Source organism: Pan paniscus, chromosome 4, assembly GCF_029289425.2.
Source record: "Pan paniscus chromosome 4, NHGRI_mPanPan1-v2.0_pri, whole genome shotgun sequence".
Classification (NCBI taxonomy): Eukaryota; Metazoa; Chordata; class Mammalia; order Primates; family Hominidae; genus Pan; species Pan paniscus.
Window position 1 is genome coordinate 110,516,221 of NC_073253.2, and position 22,816 is coordinate 110,539,036.

Here is a 22,816-nt window from a genome sequence, read left to right on the forward strand (position 1 = left end):
AGAAAAGAAAACTGCATTAGCCAGGAAGATGTGAAAGACACAAAGATTTTATAAATCTGTGAAATCCAGAAAGGCTGAAGGAAAATTTGGAATTGCTGAAGGAAACCAAAAAGATTATATCAATAATACAATTAATAGGGTATATGAGAGACATATTTTTTAAATAAATATTCTCTATATAAAACAAAGCATGCTTCAAACAAGTACAAAATATTTATTACACAAAAATGTCATAACTGACAAACTGCCAATTTGTTAAACATAGAAAAAGTACTAACATTTCATAACTCTAAACAAAAACCACTTTACCTTTTTGTTACTCAAGCTAACTTAACTCCAAGTTATAAAAGTTACAAAATTTTGGTTTAAAAAATGTCATTGTATGATTGTTCCAATTTATTTTGCTATGCTATAACAAAAACAAAATCTCTTTGAAATGTTTTCAGTATTTAAATTGAATAATGTTTCTAACATTAACTTATTTAAATAACTTTTACATCAATAATAGGCCAACACATATATTAAATACCTTCTTGGTAGAAGCAGGAATACTAATGACAAAGCCTCATGAAACTTAATACCTCTCAATTCACAATACGGCACAATAATCAATCTGACTAAGCTATTGATATTTAAAGAATGTGGTTAGTCACTCTCTCCCTGGTATAACTTAGTATGTTAACATTCTTATCAACTGAGTAGCAATTTCATTATCTCATACTCTTCTCTGTATTCCTTGTCTCCAGGTTGGAATAGCCCTAAGGAGAAAAAGAGAAAAGCAATTGTAAATATGTAGGAAATTAAAAAGAAAAAACCCTATCTGATTAAATGCTAACTTTAAAATATATATATAACCTACCCTGCATATTGTTTGGCTGGTTCATATGGGCATGTAGGTTTGCAACCCTCATTAAGGTTTTATTTCTAGCTCTAGCTCTCAAACTGATTGACAGACAAACCAATCAGTTAATCTACTTATTAATCTATCAATCTTTCATTCATTCTTTTTCAATACTACTCTCCTTATAAAAATAAATATTAATGTGAAAAAGGCAGAAAATGGCATCTACTAACATGAATGTAATATAGGGCATCAGGTACTACTTTTACTTTATTTATTTATTTTTTTGAGACGGAGTCTCACTGTTACACAGGTGGCACGATCTCGGCTCACCATAACCTCTGCCTCCCAAGTTCAAGTGATTCTACCTGCCTCAGCCTCCCAAGTAGCTGGGACTACAGGTGCATACCACCATGCCTGGCTAATTTTTTTTGGATTTTTAGTAGAGATGGGGTTTCACTATGTTGGCCAGGCTGGTCTCAAACTCCTGACTTCGTGATCCGTCCTCCTCGGCCTCCCAAAGTGCTGGGATTACAGGCGTAAGCCACTGCACCCGACCTACTTTTACTTTTATCTACTGTTTATTTTTAAATAAAAGTGACCTGAAAGGCAAATATATATATATATTTTTCATATATATATGAAAAAATACGTATATTTATAGATATTATATATTCTTATATATTATATAAATATGTTATATATTTATATAAAAAACGATTTAGGTAAAAAACATTTATATATTATACACACTTATATATTATATTTTCATATATATATGAAAAATATAATTTACATATAGTAAGTGCATAAAATATAAACATGCAGCAATTAAATTACTAAATGAACACCAATTCTAACTCTTTCTTACCTATGTGGGATATGTAGAAGTGGCCCAGAGCCTGTTGGTCCTATCTTTTTGGTTCGTTCTTCCCAACCTTTGGTGGGTTTGTAAAGCCTAGAGGGATCTCTACTAACATTGTTTTCAACCTGTAATCAGAAGTAAAATATTACCAGTTAATTATACAAACTCAGTTTGTACTAGTAAATAAGTAAAAGCCTTAGTGCAGTTTTAAAAGACATAGTTGATATTGGCTAATAAAACCATTAATAACCTCAGTGAACTTCTCATTGGGCTCATATAGCTAAAAGAAAATTTAGACTACATCAATCTATTCATAAACTGTTAGTTTATTTCTTTTAGTTCTATTATTTTATTCTATTCCTATTTTTCTATTTCTATTATGAGAGAAATGTAATGCAGCTAAGTATGCTAGTGATATAGCCAGACAACAAATTTAGGATAAGTAACTACCAATAAGTCTTCCGTTTTATCCATGAGGGTCACCAACTTCTTTAGCTCTGAGTACTGCAAGAGAGATTAAGCAATGCTCATAGCTGCCATTGATCTAAAATAAAGGTTCATATAGAAACAAATTTTTAAATGACAAGTAGGGGGAACAATAATTCAGAGTGAAAGAAAATGGTGCTCATAAGGTAAAATGACAGAATTCAAATAATGGTTGCTTAAATTGTACCAAGTTATGCTTGCTAATATGTAAATAAGTACGAAATTTAAAGTAGATGTTATAGAAATAAGGTGAGATATAAAGGAAATAGATTTGATGTCAGTATCCTTACAAATCAAGGAATTAGGATAATAACAATGAAAATAATCTCGTGCAGAGTACCTTTTCTTTTAATTTTGCCAGTCTTCTTTGTTTTTGTGCCTTTTCATCTTCCTTTGCCTGTCTATCTAGAATTTTCAATTCAAGTTTATGTAAATCCTTAAAAAAAAAAAAACCCATAGCATTAAGAAAGCATGTGAACTAGAATTTGTTCAAAATTTAGTTGTTCACAAGTAAAATTAAATTACCTTACCTATCAATATTCCTTCAATATTAATTCTTTCCAACAAAGCCTAAGAGCTTTATTTTCTCTGAATATAAATGTTAACACATGCACATCCCTTCTGTATTATTTTATTTTAGGCATCTCTTGTTTTCCTTTAAGGTTCAACCTAAAACTCCCTTTTAATAGGTGAGTTAAGCCCATTTCCATTCATCAATGCAGGTATGTCTGATTTCAGATCTCTCATTATTTTATATTTTCTGTTTTGTGGGTTTTATTTTTTTATTTTATTATGTGTCCTGTTTATTTTTGGGGTGTATGAGGAGGAATGGGAACTTTTGTTACTTAGGAAGATTTTTATATATGAACTAAAAGAAATGAACTAAAATTTTCAGTATTAATGTGCTTTGTCTGTGTTTTTGTCTGTTATTTTTCTTTGTACCTCCCTTAGTTTTTGCTTTACAAACATTGCTGCTATATATTTTGATGCACATAACAATTCATAAATTATATCTCATTTGCACCCTTTTTCATTTTAAAGTCCCCTTCCTTGTCTTAATACTTTTTGGAATGAATTCTGCCAGTATGTCTTTATTAGCATTTTTCTTATATATGTTTGTTTAAAATCACCTTTAATTTGACCACCCAGCAATAATCTCGATTCCTTTAAGAAGACAAGTTTCTACAATGCACTTAACTCTAGGGTACAAGGATGTTCAAAAAAACACACCACTAATGCAAACACACCACTAATGCCCTCACGGAGCCTACATTATGGTGGGGAAAGGAACAAATAGGCAAGTCATCAATATGGTAAAGCCAGCCAGTTTGGCAGAGAAGACAAATCATTCAGTCTTGCCTATGGCTACTTTTCTAGTCTCATCATCTGTTGGTTCCCCTCTCCCGCTTAATGCCCTAAGAATATTGAAGTGTTAATAGTCTCCATCACAAACCATACTGTTACACTCTTTCAAGCTGCTATTCATGCTGTTGCCTCTGCTAGGAAGGACCTCATTTTTCCTTCCCTTCTTCAAGACTCAACCTAAGTATTACCTTCTCTCTGCCACTCATAGCTGTGGTAGTGTCCCTCCCTGTACTCCCTCCTAAGTACTATGTCCATACCTCAATCACCACACTCTTTAACACATTATACTGGAATCTCCTACTTCCACATATCTTTCCCACTAGACTATAACCTACTAGAAGTTAGGGAGCACGGCTTACTCATTTTGGTATACTAATGCTATACATAGGTCCAATATACAAATACTCAATTTTTGCTGAACTGAATTTGGAAGTAATACCTCCACGTGTAGCATTTAAAAATTATTTAGGAAATAGATTTACTCACTCTTTCTTGAAATCTGGAAATTTCATCAGCAGCATTTTTCCTTTTTTCTGCCTTTTCTGCCTTTTCCCTTATCTCCTTTTCAAGCCTCAAAAATTCTTCCTGTTCTTTCTTCTGCTGGGTATAACTTTCTAGTAGTAATTTTAACTTAAACTGGCGCTGGCGTTCTTTCTGATGTTTTTTCTCTTTCTCTTCTTCTTCTTTTAACTGGGAAGCACATTTCATTGACATTTCTATACTTTTCTGTTTCTTCCAAGCTTCAACTGCCAATTTCTGTTTCTTTCTTTGTTCCTCTTTTTGCTTTTGATTATCCTCTTGTTTATTATGAAAAAGCATAGGTGTGTTGTCTGCCTTTTCCTTTAACTTGAAAATTTCCTCCCTTTTTTGCTGCTTTTTAGTTTTCCAACTCTGAATTGACTAAATGATTTTTTTAAAAAAAGAAAGCAAGAGAAAAAATTTTTTAATAGCCAAAAGTATTTTAAAATACATCAATTCCATCTTTCCAGAAAGAATATTGATTGCAGGATGCTGGATGCTTAGGTTTTTCAGCTTTGTTTTAACCAATGCAATTTTTTTCTACTTCTGTTTTTTAAAAATTGCTGTCTCTTAAAACTCTGAATAATGGGTCATCCTTTTGGCCTTCCTCTTTCTCTCTTAATCAAGTTCAAAAGGACTACAACTCATGAATGATCCTTCTCCTCTTTACTGCCCTTTTTTTTTTTTTTTTTTGAGACAGAGTTTCGCTTTTGTTGCCCAGGCTGGAGGGCAGTGGCACGATCTCAGCTCACTGCAACCTCTGCCTCCCAGGTTCAAGTGATTCTCCTGCCTCAGCCTCCCAAAAAGCTGGGATTATAGGCGCCAGCCACCATGTCTGGCTAATTTTTTTGTATTTTTAGTATAGATAGGGTTTCATCATGTTGGCCAGGCTGGTCTTGAACTCCTGACCTCAGGTGATCCACCCACCTTGGCCTCCCAAAGTGCTGAGATTACAGGTGTGAGCCACCGTGCCAGGCCTACCTGCTCCTTTTATTTTCATGGGCAACATCCCTTTCCTCTGATCATCTCATTTCTGCTTCCAAATTCTCTTTCTAGGCTTAGAATACTTTCTGAGTGATCTTTATCTGGTCAAATATCAGAAGAAGAATTAAGAGTAGGGTGGTTAAGAACATAAGCACTGAAGTCAGACTATTTGGGACCAAATCCTGGCAGTGCCATTTACTAGGTGTGGCGTTGGATGAGCCACTAAACTTCTCTGTCTTCATTTTGCTCATCTATAAAGTGGTAGGTAGTATTTCTTGCACAGTGTTGTTATGAAGATTAAATGAGTTAGCGTCTGGCACATAGTGCTTCCGAAGTATGTATAAATAAATAAATAAAACAGCTCCATAGCTACAGAGCTGTCTTTACATATGGGTATGTAAAAATTATTTCAAATTCTAGCAGGCTTCTCCATGCCATTTAGGGCATATTCACTGAATTACCTTCCCTCCAAGTCAAGAAACTATTTCCTCATCTTTCTTTATAGTGTATCATTCATTCCACTCAATAAATCTTTATGGTATGTATATATACTATAAACAAGGCAATGTGATAGGAACAATGAAACAATATTAAAACTATACCAAATGCCATCTAGTACAGTGCTACTCAAAATACCAGTCTGCAAAAATATCGGGAATTTGTGTTAAAAGGCAAATCACTGCACTGCTTCTTTCAATGTGAAAATTTTCTACGGAAAAAAAAAAGTCAATTGAACTAAACAGTGCTCACTGCATAGTTAATTCTGGTGCAACTATTTTATCCCACTGTAAACCAGTAACAGTTTGCAAACCCATATTTAGTCCATGGACCAAGTCTGAGCAGCACTGTTCTAGGTGAAATTCAACATGGGCATACCACAACACATCATATAAAAGGTGTTAAGTGTCAGTGAAATCCTGAGGGAAGCTACTTATGTTTGGGTGGGCAAGGAGGAGGCAACATCTGATCTGGGCCAATTTTGATAAGCTGGGATTGGAGGGGGAAAGAAAGAATGGAGGTTCCAGAAAGTGAGAACAAGATAAGCAAAGGCATTCAGGCCAGAAAGTTCAGAGCATGTCTGAAAATGTCAGAATAATATCTTCACTTATTAAAAACACAAGACATATTAAAGGAAGTGGGAGATAAAAATGGTAAATTTACTACTCAACATCTTAAAACTCCATAGATTTAAAACTGAACTCCTGATATTTTCCTCCAAACTTCCCTTTCCTCCTCCAACATGCCCTACTTCAGTAAATGGCACCTCCACTTTCACAAACCCTTCTATCTCACCCCTACGTCCTGCTCATATCCTATCAAACTGATGATATATCAGTCATCAAATATCAGGAAATAGAGCAGATGGGAACAAGGAAAATAAGCTAGAATCTGAATGGTTTACTTTTATCACGAGAAGCAGTGTGTCTGTTTCTTTTTCCTAAAGAGGTGGTTTTCATTAGCAGAATAAACTAGAGGACTTGGTAAAGCACAGATTGTTGGGCCTTACCCTCACAGTGCTAATTAGGTCTGGAGTTGGAGCCCGCTAAGTTCTAATAAGGTCCCAGGTGATGCTGATTTTGCTGGTCTGTGGACCACTTTGAGAATCCCATGTTTTCAGTATTCTGGGGAAAAAAGCCCAAATGACTTATGTTTCAAACATTTTTCTTAAAACCCGAGAAGTCAATTTCCCTACATTCAATTTATTGCTGGGGGGAGGGAGGAGAATGACAAGAACAACAAAAATGCAGCTATTCCCTCTAAAACTTTAGACTAAACATGGACTCAATTATTTCTTTAATACTCCTTGGGTATACCATCTATGGAATAAACACAACCTTTTTGTTAAACCAGGTAAGTCAAACTTCGTCATCGCTGAACTCTACAAAAAAAAAAAAAGACTCTGACTTACTGTGGTTCTCAACTAGGGGCTATTTTTCCCCTCCAGTGGACATCTGGCTAGAGGCATTTTTGATAATCACAATTAAGGAGACATTATAAGCATCTACTCGCTGGAAACCAGGGATGCCATCCTATAATGCACAGAACAGGCCCCCACAACAAAGAATTATCTAGCTCCAAATGTCAATAGTATCAAGGTTAAGAAATCCTGATCTAATGCAAAGCCAGAGTAATATTTTTGTAAAAATGGACCTTTTTAGGTATCTGCCACAATCAGGCGTTATTTTTTTTTCTGGGGTAGCTAACATTTTGAGTCTTTAAAATAAGCAATATGGTTGAAGTTTAAAAATCTCAAAGAAATGTTTACTAGTCAAAGCATTTTTTCTACTGCCTCTTGATTTTTCTATTCAAAACAATGTGGCCTTTGCTGGTAAGATGACTTTTTTCAAAAGTCTCAGTGGATCTGGATTGCTCACATTTCTGAGAAGTGGATACGGAGGACTGGACCCATAATCAGAGGCTTTTTGTCCCATTATGTTATTTGTGACGGAGACATGTTTGGCTATGAGAAAGTCCAAATGTTGTTCTATTAATTGGGTAAAATTACTTAACTTCCTTTTTTTATTTTTATTTTTTCTTGAGACTAGGTCTCGCTCAGGCTAGAGTGCAGTGGTGCAATCACAGATCACTGTAGCCTCAACCTTCTAGGCTCAAGCAATCCTCCCACCTCAGCTTCCCAAGTAGCTGGGACCACAGGTGCATGGCACCATGCCCGGCTAATTTTTCTGTATTTTTTGTAGAGACAGGGTTTTGCCATGTTGCCCAGGCTGGTCTCAAACTCCTGAGCTCAAGTGATCCATCCGCCTTAACCTCCCAAAGTGCTGGGATTACAGGTGTAAGCCACTGTGCCTGGCTAAAATTACTTAACTTTCAATGCCTCAGTTTCATCTTCTATTACATTGTCAGGGGCGGGGAACTATAAACACACTTCATGGGATTGCTGTAAAGTTAATGAGACATGTTAAGTGTTTAGTACAGTGCCTAGAACATAGAAACACGGAATGAATAATAGCTATTATAATTATTACCTCTTTTTTTCTTTCTTCTAGAGCCAGAAACTTTTGATACCATTTTTCATGCTGTTGAACTTCATCTTGTGTTTTTCCAGGAAGGTGTTCTAGAACTTCTTCCATAAATGTTGGCTTCCCTTTATGTTTGTTTCTCACCTTTACAAAGTTCTGGTGATCATAATCATCCCAGGCACCTTGTCGCCCTCCTGTTTGCTGAAGGAATTTTTCAAAATCTAGTACCTCTTCTGGAAGAGTACTTGGTGTTACTTTGTCTACAGGAACTTTGCTTGAGATTGCTCTGAAAGCTTTCTCTGTTTCTGAATTACCCAAAGCCCATGTGTCAATTTTTCTTGATATGGCACTCAACTCATTATTAGTTGTCTTCTCTTCTTTAATTAGCTCTTCATATCTAAAATTTTAAAAATAAAGTTTGAATAAGAAGACAATCCATATTAACCCTTCATTTTCCATCAAATTTAAGATACCTGACTCTTTATATCATCTTCTCCACTTAACATTATTAACATTTATAAATTTAAGCCTTAAAAGAGTCTCCTCAGAGATAAAAACAATCTTTCAAATTCTTATTTGGGATTTTATAGTAACTAAATATGAACAAAATTTCGCTTTAAATATGAAAAGCCACCTAAAACTGAAAACAAGAAAGATATTATATTGCTTTTGTATAAGACTCAAATACATAATAACAGAATGCATTATACACAAAAACGTACTGGGGCCAGTTATTAAAAAATAAAGGTCAATAATTTTATATTAAAATGAGTTTAAAACATACATCAACCTCTGCTCTTCTTTAAAAGTGTTAATTGCATTTTCAATTTCTTCCATCATTTCTCTGAGCTTCTCAACAACTGTAAAAGAAACACGGAAAATTATTTTGTGCCATTTTCCCATATGGCTAAAAGTTAAATATTAGGAAGAAAAAGTGGAATGTTCTCCTAATTTTAAAATATTTCGTAGCCTAAGGCATTCACTTTTGTGCTCAAAAGTGAATTTTTATGATTGCTATTTTTTCTGATTACAGACATTTTCCCTATATACTCATATCATAATTATCTCCATTTTAGAGCTGAGGAAATGAAAGCTCAGAGATATCAAGTAACTTGCCTAAAATTACATAGCTAACAAGTGACAGATCAAAGGTTTGACCCAACACCTGTCTGATTCCTAAGTCCATACACCCTGAGACCTTTAATTTGTTGCTTTGATTCTCAGGAATGAATATTACAGTAAGCAAGGAGGTAGGGATATAATTTGTGGGATTTTTTTCCAAAAACTAGCACTTGTCCTAAATCAGTTTAACCTTTCCTTATGTATTAGAAATGCCTCTCAAAGATAATTATTTCAGAAAGCAAATGAAGGGAAAACGCTGGGACAGGATTAAGGAAATCAATCTTTTTTCCCCTTAATTAGCTGTTTTTAAACCTTTCTATAACATAGATTCCCGATCCTGTAAATGTCACTAGTATGTGTTCTGCCTACCTTATAATTTCTAAGGATTTGATAATACTTTAATGGATACACACAGAAATGCCCGATTATAGTTCTCCAGTGTAAACTTACTAAATCCTAACCGATAGAGTTTAGCTCCATTAATAAACTTATTAAGTCCTAACCAATAAAGTAGAGTTTAGCTCCATTAATAAACTTAAGTCCTAACCAATAAAGTAGAGTTTAGCTCCATTAATGCCAAACAGAAAATACTAACACATAAGAAAGATTATAATATCTAAATTTACTTACAATCAGGTGTAGGCTTCACATCTTTTAATTGATGCTGAAGTTTCTTTACATTATTATGTATTTTGGCCAATTGTTGCTGGATTTTTGCTCCTATAAGAAAGAAGTATGCACTTTAAAATAATTCTGTGACAAATGTGGTTACAATTCAGGATTCTACATGTAAGACTGATCACTGTTAGTAAAAGCCAAGAGCAATTAAATAAAGAACAAAAGATATTTATGTCAAAACATTAATACTTTAAGTACCTTTGTTCTAAATAAAGCATCCTTCGATATCTTCCAATATTTAAAAGCATAATGGGTTAAGTCTTACTATAACCCGTGCTAAGGAAATGTCTTTTTTTCCCCTTCTGTGTAGATTGAGTTATTGGACATTGTTTTAGATGTAAATATTAGCAGTTTCAGCATAGTTTTTGTTCTTTAATAGTGTTTCATTTCTTTTTAATTTGTTATAACTTATGGAAATAGAATTTGGTCTTAACTCTATTGTGGGAATATTAAAACTATTCAGTTAATTCTGTGAATACTGAGAAACTTCCCATTGAGAATTAATTTCATCCAACCAAATCTTCTAGGAAAGGGGCAGGTGATACTCATTGTTATCACTGGCACGGCCCTGAGGAGGTGCCTCAGGTATCATTCAGTGGTATACTATGCCACAGGTTGCCAAGCTCAATCAAAGGACCAGCCTGGAGTAAGATATTAGGCCCACAATAAAGCCTGAAAAATAAATGAGAGTCTCAACGATTCTTTCAAATCGTCTTTATCAGCATAAAGGATTCTTCTTTCATATTTTTTTCTGAAGGAATAATCTTACTTTAATATTTACTTAAATTACTAGGCTAATGTAAAAATATTCACATTCTTATAATAGTAATATTATTATTTTACCATCTTGGGGTATTTTATGCACCCTCCTCTTTTTTGTTTTTGCAACTTTTCCACAAATAAGCACAAAGCACCAAAGGCTCTGTACAAAAGTCCTTAAAAGTAATTATTTTTTTAAGAAAAAGTTTACCTATAGGTTTGCAGTCAGTGTGAATATCCAAAATAAACCTCTTAATACGTATATGACAACTTTGGCTTGTTCTGTGTTTTTCATTAAAATTCAAGAATTCCATAAAGGCAGAAACTTTTTGTAATTTACTTTGTAGGGTCTTACTGTTGAACTTTAGGTCATGAAACCTCTCTAGTAAAGTAATTAGGAAAGTGTTTTTTGTTGTTTCATTTTAGCCTTAGTTTGATCAGCTACCAAAATATCACTACAGGGCTGATAATCTTTTTATTTTATTTATTCATTTGGATATATAGACAAATCATTTAAGTACAATATGACATAAATGCAGACTAAAATTGAGGTATGATATTGGAGGTAAGGAATAGGTATTTCTACTGCTCAGCTGTAATATATGAAGGGAAAGCTTCTCTATACTAAGGCAAGCATTCTTTACTCTCCTAGACAGGAAAAACATAAAGTGTAGTAACACTACACTTTATAAGAGCAAAACTTATAAAAATAACTTAAAAAATATGCAAAACTATAGAACAAAGGGAAATAGATTGGTACAAATAAAGTTGCCATAATAAAGGGAAAATCAAGTGACCTAAAATTTGCACAAAATTTTACTTATTGGCATTACTGAGACATAGAAAAATCAGCCTCCCAGTTGTCTACAAAAGAACTGAGAGAAATAAAGAAATATTGAATCAGGGGTGTCTCGGTTTTTCAATGTATCAAAGAAGGAAAATGATTCCTGCCACTGCTTGGCAAAGGATAACTTTTTAAAGTAGTGTAACCATTTCTTTTAAAAAATAGTGCAACCTTGTATTTTGAAAGAAAAAAATCACTAAGAATTTATTTTAATTGATGATAAGGGAGTATCATGAGCAGTCTCATCTCTACATAGTAAGTCTTAATATTTTATAAAGCCTAGTTATTTGATAACCATTATTTTTCCTTTAAGAAATGCTAAGCAGCTTTTTTATTATAAAGATTTTACAACATACAGAATCTAACGCTACAATGAACCAAATATTCTCAAATTCTTTAAGGGTAACATTCAGTACACTATTGACAATGATTAATATTCATAACAAACAAAAGAACATAGTCATGTACAATCTATCTATAAGGTACATTTTTATATATTATCTCATCAGATGCATAGTACGGCTCTCCTGAGGTAGAAATCACAAGTTTTAGAATGTAGACAAGGAAACTCAGGTTTATGCAATTATCTGACTTGATCACTTCACACAACTGCTAATTATAGCTTTGAATCTGTTGATGCTTACTGAGTCCAGGGCTCAGTCAACAATGCCAGGGTAATGAGCTAACATCAGACAGCCCAGAAATCACTCTGCTTTTAAGAAATTTTAATAGCATTTGGTGGTGTGTCAACAAAAAAAATCCCCAAATCCTCTCTTTCTTGTTAAATTGGAAAAAATATACAACAGAAAACAATCCAGTTAGTATGACTAAATAGTGACCCGAAAGAATAAACATGTCCCTAAAAGACAAATTTTACCAACTAAAATACAGAGAATATAACACAGTCAATAGAGAACTGACTCTATTGATAGAGAACACAATACAGTCAATGCACAAAGACAAAGCACAGGGTAAAACTACAACTTTATATCGCTCAAAAGTTTTTAGTTCATCACAAACTCAACTTACTTTCTGTTTTCCTGCTGTGAATCAATTTATTTTCCAATTCTTCTAGCATACTATGCTCAATTCTGAAGTCACTTTTTTGGTTGTAGAAATGACTGTGTTTATCTTTTTCCATGTTAATTACTCTTTAGGAAAAGAAACAAATAGTATAAATATGATCTAAATATATTTTTAATAGTTTAAAATATGAAGACACTCAATAATCAGTATTTTATATTTGGATTAATTCATCTATGGAATAAAAATAATTACTTTGGTTAATAAGGCTAAGGAATCAAAACATTAGTCAAAATAATAGCTAGAAGAGTTAATTTCAATCAAACACAACTATAATTTGAACTTCTAGGTAAATCATAAAATGATAATTTAAGAAAATGTGGATATACATTTGCTTTGAAAATGCATAAGCTTTTGACTATTGATTCCAACTCAATCTCACTGGAGCCTGAAAATGGCCATCACTGCTGATGACTGCTTTCAATAGTAGATACTATTAATTTTGTAACCTTAGCCAAGATGGTTAACCTCTCCAGGTATGAACCTCCTCATCACTAAAATGTGAATAATAACAGCTCTCCACTATCTAATAGGGCTATTATTCACATCAAATGAGAAAATATATGTGGGAGATCTCTGTACAGTACAAGTATACTATGGAAATGCAAGTTATTAATATTATTAATAAAACTAAAACTTCGAGAGACTAACCATCTACAAAGACAGGAAATTTCGGGTATTTAATGACTATTGTCTACATTTACTTCAGGGCTTCTTTCAGCACATCTTTGCCCCTTGAATTTAGTCTATCTAACAGTAAGGAGTTCTCATTGTTAGTTTGCACCCTAAGAGAAAACAAAAATAAAATAAAACACTACTGAGAAACTTTTTTGATTGGGCGAAGAAATTAATTCTCAAATTACCTTTTTTTTTTTGAGACAGGGTCTGGCTCTGTCACCCGGGCTGGAGTGCCATGGTGCCATCTCAGCTCACTGCAGCCTTGACCTCCCTGGCTTAAGCAATCCTCCAACCTCAGTCTCCTGAGTAGCTGGGACTACAGAGGCACACACCACCATGCCCAGCTAATTTTTTTTTTGATAGATATAGGGTTTTGCCATGTTGCCCAGGCTGGTCTTGAACTCCTGAGCTCAAGTCATCTGCCCACCTCGGCCTCCCAAAGTGCGTGAGCCATCATGCCCAGCCAAAATTAATTTTCTTAATGTGTTTCTTTCTCCCAGGTGGAAATTAATATGAATATTTCTCCACTAATCTTGGATTTAATAAGTGGTGGAGCATCGCTGGCCATTTACTTAATTCACACAACCTGAGAGGCAACTATCTATACCGTAGAGTTTCCCAATCTTTTCCACTTTGCCATACATAGAGAATTTTTTTTTTTTTTTTTTTTTTTTTGAGACAGACTCTCGCTCTGTCACCCAGGCTGGAGTGCAGTGGTGCGATTTCAGCTCACTGTAACCTCCGCCTCCCTGGTTCAAGCAATTCCCCTGCCTCAGCCTCCCGAGTAACTGGGACTACAGGCGCCTGCCACCATGACTGGCTAATTTTTGTATTTTTCATAGAGACAGAATTTTGCCATGTTGGCCAGGCTAGTCTCAAACTCCTGACCTCAAGTAATCTTCCCGCCTTGGCCTCCCAAAATGCTGGGATTACAGGCATGAGCCACCGCATCTGACCGCCCATAGAGAAAAATTTAATATTCATAAGACACATGGGGGTAGACAGATGAGACTGCCCCAGAGCCCACCACACTACTCCAAAGGCTGAGGGGATCATGTCTTAGCATGTGTGTTTAGGTAGCTTCTATTGTTTGTGAGAAGAAATAATGGGTAGACAAAGATACCAAATAGATTTCAGTCCCACCTGGCAACTCTAATGGACTGAGCCCTGTGTTGAGGACTGGGAAGTTCATCTAGGCTCTGGTTGCAGATGGGGAAAATTACTATGACAAAAAGAAACGTCTGCCATGGACACGGGATATGCTACAACTTTATATCACTCAACAGTTTTTAGTTCATCACAAACTCAACTTACTTTCTGTTTTTCCTGGATTAGAAATATTAACCTATAAGGATATTCAAAATATGCTAATTAATGGAGACAAGTCGACAAAAATGAAAACAACCTCCTCAATAGAAGAAATGCAAATTAAAACTATATCACAGTAACACTGCACACCTATCATATTGGCAAAAAAATCACAAATTTAATATATTTTGTTGACAAAACTGTGAGAAAAACATGTCTTCTCATACATTGTTGGTGGAACTGTTGTCTATGGAGGGCAATTTAGCAATATTTATCACATTTGCAAATTCATTTATCTCTGACCCAGTATTTCCTTTTAGGAATTTATCCTGAAGATATACTTACAAACAAATAATGTTGACCTATGTGGGTATGGTAATTAATTGCAGCACTGTTTGTTATTAAAAAAAGATTGAATATAACCTAAATGTCCATAAATATGAGCAGGTTAAATAAATCATATTACATTCATACACTGAAATATGATAGAGTGGTACTGTGTTCTACATACTGACAGGAAAAGATCTCCAAGATAACCTCTTTTTAAAACAAAGTTTTTGTAGGAAAATGTTAGACATATTCAAAAGTACAGAATGGTAAATTGACGCCCATCATATGATATGAATTTTATCTCACCCTGATTCAGCAGTTTTACCTCTCATTTCATTTATCCATCTATCTTTGCTTTGCTCAGTTTAAGTATTTTCAAGTAAATCCATTACATCTACCTTTGCTTTGCTTAGCTTAGCTTAAGTATTTTCAAGTAAATCCATCACATTATGCAATTTCACCCCAACAAACTTTTGTGTGTGCCTCTAGAGAGTACTGATATTTGACTTACCTAACTATAATGCCATTATTGTGCCTAGCAAAATCTACAATTCCTTGTTATCTAAGATATACACTTTAAAAAAAAATGCAGAGCAATGTGGACGGTATGCTATCATTTATACAAAAAAGGAAAAATCTGAATATATATTTCTTTATAAACACATAAAATATCTGGGGAAGGATACATAAGAAACCAAAACTAGTGGGTTATCTGAGTGGAAAGGAACTGGGTAGCTTGGATGAAGAGTAAAATTGAGACTTTCCACTGGGTACCCTTTGATTTGTTTTGATTCTTGAACCATGTAAATATATTGCCTATTTTAAAAATTTAAAAAAAGATATTATAGATTGTGGTTTTTTGTTTGTGTTTACGTGAATTGTTAGATAGAAACACTCTTACAATGAGTTTTTCTAATATTCTTTCAGTGAGTTTTTTCAATGCCCTAAAACAGATGAAGAAGCCTTCTCAGAACTGTAAAACACACTGGTTGCTGCAGCTATGGATATTAACCATTTGGTGGACATTACCCTATCTAGAAAGAAACATAAAACAGAACCTCTAACCTAGAATCTAATTCTATCTAGAGTAATGCATTGTGGAAATTATAAAGAATTGTATTTTTTCAAATTCTGAATACTAAAGATATAGGTATTAGCAACTTCAAGCATACAATACGTTATTATTAACTATAGTCACCATGCTGTACATTAGGTCTCTAGATCTTTTCTATTTTATAACTTGTACCCTTTGACCAACATCTCCCCATTATCCCCACTCCCACCTCATCACCCCCAGACTCCTGGTAATCACCATTCTATTCTCTGTTTCTGAGTTTGACTTTTTTAAGATTACACACATAAATGAGATCATGCATTGTCTGTCTTTCTGTGTATGGCTTATTTCACTTAACATAATGAAAATCTCAGCTCACTTTTCTAAGAAAGTTGATCTTAAATATTCTCAACCCTTCACGCACACACAAGGTAACTATGTGAAGTGATGGATATGTTAATTAGCTTGATTGTGGTAATCATTCTGCAATGTATGTGTACATCCAGACATCACACTGTAGACATTAAATATATATAATTTTTATTTGTCAGTTATACCTCAATAAAGGTGGGGGAAAAGACAAAAGTATTATGTAAATGCAAGGAGAATTTAGTCTCCAAAAGCTACAATATGGTAAAGCTTTTCAAAATTCTAACAGTACACTTTTTCATTGGTAGAATTTCTAAATAGAGAACTGCCACCAATTCTGATCCAGAGACCATTCCTTATAATAGGCTCCTTTTCTCATGTCCTTTGGCAAATTGATACTATGTAGGTTCAAAGCAACGTTTTGATAAAGCTCTCAACTGTAGGGTAGAGTGGGGTGCCTTGAGTTCTAATTCTTTTTAACATTCTTCATATTTATATGCTGGTACTGCTGACAACATTAACATTCAATAAATATCAATGGTTGTTTAAAGAAAAAGTTCATATATATTGAAAATTTAAAATAAATGGAAGCTTCTCAAATAGCTTGGTCATAATGGGCAAAATGGATCTGAAAGGAGCAGAAACCAAGGAATTGAGATCAATTAAAAAGTCACTCAAAAAAAAAAAAAAGTAAGAGCACAGACTTTTCATTAAAATGATTCACTGTCTTCCTTAGTGAGATCACACCCACATATTCAAATAGGCTTGGTGGTGAACATCACTGGTTAGTAAGAAGAACAATGGCTTTCAGAGTGGCTGGAGCCAGCCTAAGAGTCCCTCAAACACCATTTATTAACCATGTAACCTATGGAAAGATGTTTATCCTCTATGATCCTCAACATCCTCATTTGTAAAACAGGAAGAAGAGCAATTTAAATATATGATGTTCATCATTTATAAAACATTATAAAACACTTTCATATACACGTAATAAAAAAACACAAAAACAATTCGCTTCCTCAAAAACATTTACCAGGCGTTTAGTTATAAAGTGAAAATAGATTAAGTCTGTTATTTGTTATATAAAATCTAAAGAAACAGCTATTTTTTTCCCTTGAAATACACAGATTCAAAATTGTAAAAATAAAGAAAATTGAAATAACTCTACTTACAATTAACTTTATATTGAACAGCCTATTATTTCATACCTCCCGTCTTTCTCTTGTTATATTTGACAGGCTAGTGATTACAATTTTATAACTTAATGTGAGCCTAGGTAGTGTAGAGTAGAATTAATTTTTTATTGTCCATTATAAAATGGTTAGTAATGTTATTTGAAGATTATATTCTTATACTTACTGATTTTTAAATTTTTCTGCTGTGCGTACAAATTCTGCTTTCTTAGTCTGATTAACTTTCTGCTTCCAGTTTTGAAGATGAAAAGGACGAATTCCACCTGAAGTACTAAAACAGCCATCACTCTGCATTGAGAACAAGAAAAACTTAACAGTAATGAAAATAGTAAGACATAAATGTGGAATTTTTTCAGAGAGATAAAATGTCAATAGTTGAGTTTCTTGAAGGATAATTTTGGGGCCAATCTCACTTAACTCTTAAAAGTACATTTGTGGAAGAAGGAGTATCTATCAAATGAAGGAACATCTATCTTAAAATGCTAAACTGAGTAAGAAATGTTAAATATCCAGGGATTATTTGCAAAATAATCTAATTCATTCAGTCGGTTATTTAACAAATATGTTTTGAACACTATGAAGTGACACGGGCTACATTAGACACTAGGGAAACAATGATGATCTATAATAATATGGCCCCTGTCTGAAGGTCTAGTGAGGAAAAACAGATTTAAAGAGATAAGAGTAAACAAGCAATAAAATGAAAACTCCACCAGCTGCAATAAATGCTATTAAGAAAATAAATATTAGGGCTCAGATGGAGAAAGCAGAGAAAGGGTTTGCTTTTTTCAGTTACAATGGTCACAGAAGGTCTATTTGAGGGGATGACTTTAAGGAAGATTGAAGCCAGCCATGACAGGAGCAGTAGGAAAGTGTGTTCTAAGCAAAGGGATCCACATGTGCAAAAGCCCTAGAGCATGAAAGACTTTGCTGAGTTCAAGCAGAGAAAGGCCAATTGTGTCATGAGATTAGTAACGGTGTGGATCTTGGCAGGAGATGAAAGTAGAGAGGCAGGTATGTGCCAGATCATACAGATATTTTAGGTCACTTAGGGGGTCTGGATTTTATTGAAGAGTTTTGAGCAGAGAAATGCCATGATACATTTAACTCTTTAAGAACAATTTTCTGGCTATTTTTTTGGAGAGTAAATTGATGGGAGGTGTGGGGGTGGAGTGAGGCAAGACTGGAAGCAGGAGATCAATGAGGTACCTAGTACAGCTATAGAGACAAGGAATGACAGTGTCCAGGACTACTGGGCTGATAGAAAATAAAAGAAGACTCAATGTATTTTGGAGGTATCACCGAGAGGGATTGCTGAGCAATAAAAATGGGTTGTGGGGGATGAGGGGAAAAGGAAACAAGGCTTCAAATTTCCAGGAGCAAAAAAGAACAAAGTATTAAATCTAAATCTAGGAAATATATTTTAAGTCAAAATGTAATTCACAGACCATAAAATATGTCTGTTTGAAGTGTACAATTCAGTGGTTTTTAGTGTATTCACAAAGTTTTGTAACCATCATGACTATCCAGTTTCAGAATATTTTCATCATACCAAAAAGAAACCTCATACCTATTAGAGGTCACTCCCCATTCCCCTTCCTCCCAGCTCCTGGCAACCATTAATCTACTTTCTGACTCTATGGATTTGCATATTCTGGAGAATTTATATAAATGGGCTCATACAATGTGTAGCCTTGTCTGACTTCTTTCACTTCACATGATGTTTTCAAGATTCATGCATGTTGTACCATGAATCAATACTCCATTCCTTCTTACAGCTGAATAATACTCCATTATATGGGTCTACCACATTTTCTTTATCTACTCATCAGTCATTAGCTGATGGACAATTGGGGTGTTTCCATTATTTGGCCAAATTAATCTGAACATTTGTGTACATGTTTCAATGTGAATATATGTTTTCAATTCTCTTCATTATATACCTAGCAGCAGAATTTCTGGATCATAAAGTAACTATTTTTTTTTTTACTTTCCTATTTTGAAAAATTGGGTGGCATAGTGGGGCCTGGTGGCTCATGCCTCTAATTCTAGCACTTTGGGAGGCCAAGGTGGGAGAATAGCTTGAGCTCAGGAGTTTGAGACCAGCCTGGGCAACATAGCAAGATCCTGTCTGTATAAAAACTTAAAAAAAAATTAGCCAGGCATGGTGGTGTGAGGCCACCAGAAGGCCACCTCAGGAGGCTGAGGTGGGAGGATCACTTGAGTCCAGGAGATTAAGGCTGCAGTAAGCCATAACCACACAACTGCACTCCAGCCTTGGGGGACAGAGCAACACACTGTCTCAAAAACAACAACAACAACAAAAAAGGATTGCCCTTTTATTGTTGAGCTGGAAGCATTCTTTATATACTGGATGTAAAAGTCCCTTATTAGACATATGATTTGTAAATATATCCCCCCATTCTCTGAGTTGTCTTTTCACTTTCTTGATAATGCCTTCGAAGCCCCAAAATTTGAAACTTTTTAAAGAATTGCCAGACTGTTTTCCACAGTGGCTGCACCATTTTACATTCCCACCAGCAATGTATGGGGGTTTCAATTTCTCCACAAGCTCACCAATAACTGCTATCGTCTGTCTTTTTTATTACAGTCATCTTAATGGGTATGAAGTGATTTCTCACAGTGGTTCTGATTAGTCCATAATGACTAATGATGTTGAGCATTTTTTTCATGTGCTTATTGGCCACTTCTTTTAAGGAATGTCTACTTAAATCCTTTCCCTTTTTAAAAATTTGGTTATTTGTCTATTTATTGTTGAATTGTAACAGTTATTTATGTTACTCAACTTTTATGGGAGGCTATTGTTTTGAACAGAGCTCCTGCAGTAGGCCCCAACAGACCAGACAAAATAAAAATATAGTCACTCATGCTAAGTGCCACATGATTAAAATGAAACTTCGAGGAAAGAGGTAGATTTCCCCAACTGACCAATTTTTCCTGAAAACAAGAGATGCACAGCAACCAATCAGAAAGGGTCCAGTCAACCTGAGCCCGAGTAATAAGAAAAGCCCCTCTGCTTTTACCTTCATAAGTTACCCAAAGTAAACAGATGTTAACCAATCCTCTTTCCTTTTTTTTTCTTTTTTTTTTTTAATTAAAGTGGTGAGGGTCTTCTTATGTTGCCCAGGTTGGACTCTTGGGCTCAAATGATCCTCTCGTCTCAGCCTCCTGAGTAGCTGAGACTACAGGCACATGCTACTGTGCTCAACTCCAATCTGCTTTTTTCTTTTATTTTTCTTTTTGCTTCAAAGTATTCTTTAATAATTGAGATTTTATTGGTTGTGTTGAAAATCAGTACACACACATTTCAATTTGCACACAATTTTTAACATAGGTACCAAAAATCTAAAATGCCATTTTTTTCCCCCCCCGAGACGGAGTTTTGCTCTTGTCATCCAGGCTGGAGTACATTGGTACCATATTGGCTCACTGCAACCTCTGCCTCCCGAGTTCAAGCAATTCTCCTGCCTCAGCCTCCCGAGTAGCTGGGATTACAGGCGCCCACCACCACGCCCAGCTAATTTTTGTATTTTTAGTAGACACAGGGTTTTGCCATGCTGGCCAGGCTGGTCTCGAACTCCTGACCTCAGGTGATCCGCCCGCCTTGGCCTCCCAAAGTGCTGGGATTACAGGCGTTAGCCACCGCACCCAGCCACCATGTACTTTTAAAAGTTACTCCAGTGACTTTCCAGCTTAAATTTGGAGGGAAATTTTCCTTAAGAGGTGATCAAGTACCAGTATCTTCACATGTTGATAAGCTGTTAAATACATCCCAGCAACTCACAATTTAATACCATATACACTACAAACTCTAATTTTCAGTCTTTCACAACACACTAACAATGTTATTAGGAAAATATAGGACTACCATAACCAAAGATGTCACAGAGTGCACACAATTCTGACAGGGAAAGCCATGATCAAAGAGTGGTTTTTATAAGGAAACAATTCTACTAAAAAATAACATGGGAATGGAAGTAATTTAAAATGTTCAAGACATTAAATGCAGGACCGTGACTCCATATCGCCATTTCGTATGCTTAGTATTAGAAGATATAAGAACTAACCCCCATCTATGGAATGCTATGCTGACACCCAAGACAGTCAAAGCCTCCCATAATTGAATATTCCACACTATTTTCTGGTTGTACCAAAAAATAAACAACCAGCAAATGATTTCACCTCTTAAAGCATTTACACTTAAAAAATAGGATGAGGTGGGATTCCCTCCGTCTTAAAGATGTTCCCTGAGTGACTAAAAAACTTGCATTTACAAGATAGTTGATAAAAATATTCCTCTGGATTGTACAAGGAGGGAGACAGGGACTATTAAGACCCAGTAGATGATATTAATCACACTGGCTTCCTTTTTTTTTTAGACCAAATTCATTTTATTGCCAGACAGACTTGGCTTCTTTCCCTCAGCCTTCATCAAAGGCAGGACCCTCTTTGGTTTTGGTTTCTTCTTTTTCTGCAGATAAGTCTTCTTTAGTTTATTGGTTAGCCACTTTGGCCAGTTTTCCTTTTGTTCCCCTTTTCCCTTGGTTTGCACTTTGTGTCTGAAGATTTATCCTTTCATGACTGCCTTTTTTGGCTTCATTTCTGCTTTTGTAGGAGCAGGTTTAGATGACAATTGCAAGAATCTCCTCTTGGGCTCTTCCTTCACTTCCCCTTCTGCTGAGCTGACTTTTCGCTTGGGCTTCTTGGCAGCAGGAAAGGCGCCTGCCTGATGCTCAGTGCTTGCAAGCCCTGGTATGTGAGCCTCTGTGGAGCTGGGCTACCTGGCTGTTGCCACTCCTCCTGCCACCCCAGCGGCTGAGATCCCCACTTTTTTCTATTGTTTCTGGGTTTTTTGTTCCTACTTTACAGAACCCACTGTTCTGTCATGCCCTGTGGAAATTCTTACTCTATTTGATAGAATGGGATGCTGCCCCAATTTGTGAATCGCAGATAAAAGCCAGTTCGATCTAAATTGAACTAAATTTGTTGTAACTTTGTTCAACATATATTTTAGACGTAAGACCCTTATCAACATATAATTTGCAAGTATTTTCTCCCATACTCTGACTTATCTCTTAACTTTCTTAACAATGTTCTTTTGCAGCGGCTTAATCCCGGCTCACTGCAACCTCTACCTCCACCTCCCCAGTTCAAGTGATCCTCCTGCTTCAGCCTCCTGAGTAGCTGGGACCACAAACACACACCATCAAGCATGGCTAATTTTTGTATTTTTAGTAGGGATGGGGTTTCGCGATGTTGGCCGGCTGGTCTCAAACTCCTGGCCTCAAGCGATCTTCCTGCCTGGGCCTCCCAAAGTGCTGGGATTACAAGCATGA

At 35.2% G+C, this 22,816-nt stretch overlaps 1 protein-coding gene and 1 pseudogene across 4 annotated transcripts in view; both read right to left on the reverse strand.

Moving 5' to 3' along the window:
- Window positions 1-194: 194 nt before the first annotated feature.
- CCDC112 (coiled-coil domain containing 112) overlaps window positions 195-22,816 on the reverse strand; it is a 29,590-nt gene continuing 6,968 nt past the window's right edge. The window contains exons 2-10 of one of the 4 annotated variants that reach the window (XM_034960360.2): window positions 17,626-17,747; window positions 12,474-12,595; window positions 9,794-9,883; window positions 8,826-8,901; window positions 8,048-8,438; window positions 4,044-4,457; window positions 2,533-2,628; window positions 1,713-1,831; window positions 195-758 (exon numbers count right to left, since the gene is read on the reverse strand). In XM_034960360.2, coding sequence (XP_034816251.1) covers window positions 716-758; window positions 1,713-1,831; window positions 2,533-2,628; window positions 4,044-4,457; window positions 8,048-8,438; window positions 8,826-8,901; window positions 9,794-9,883; window positions 12,474-12,595; window positions 17,626-17,747 — 1,473 coding nt within the window. In that variant the 3' untranslated portion in view covers window positions 195-715. Of the gene's footprint in view, window positions 759-1,712; window positions 1,832-2,099; window positions 2,211-2,532; window positions 2,629-4,043; window positions 4,458-8,047; window positions 8,439-8,825; window positions 8,902-9,793; window positions 9,884-12,473; window positions 12,596-17,625; window positions 17,748-22,816 lie in introns of those variants that run through there. The other 3 variants (XM_034960361.3, XM_034960363.2, XM_055112553.3) reach the window with 3 other exon arrangements.
- Window positions 17,759-22,254, reverse strand: LOC129397848 (non-histone chromosomal protein HMG-14-like; annotated as a pseudogene).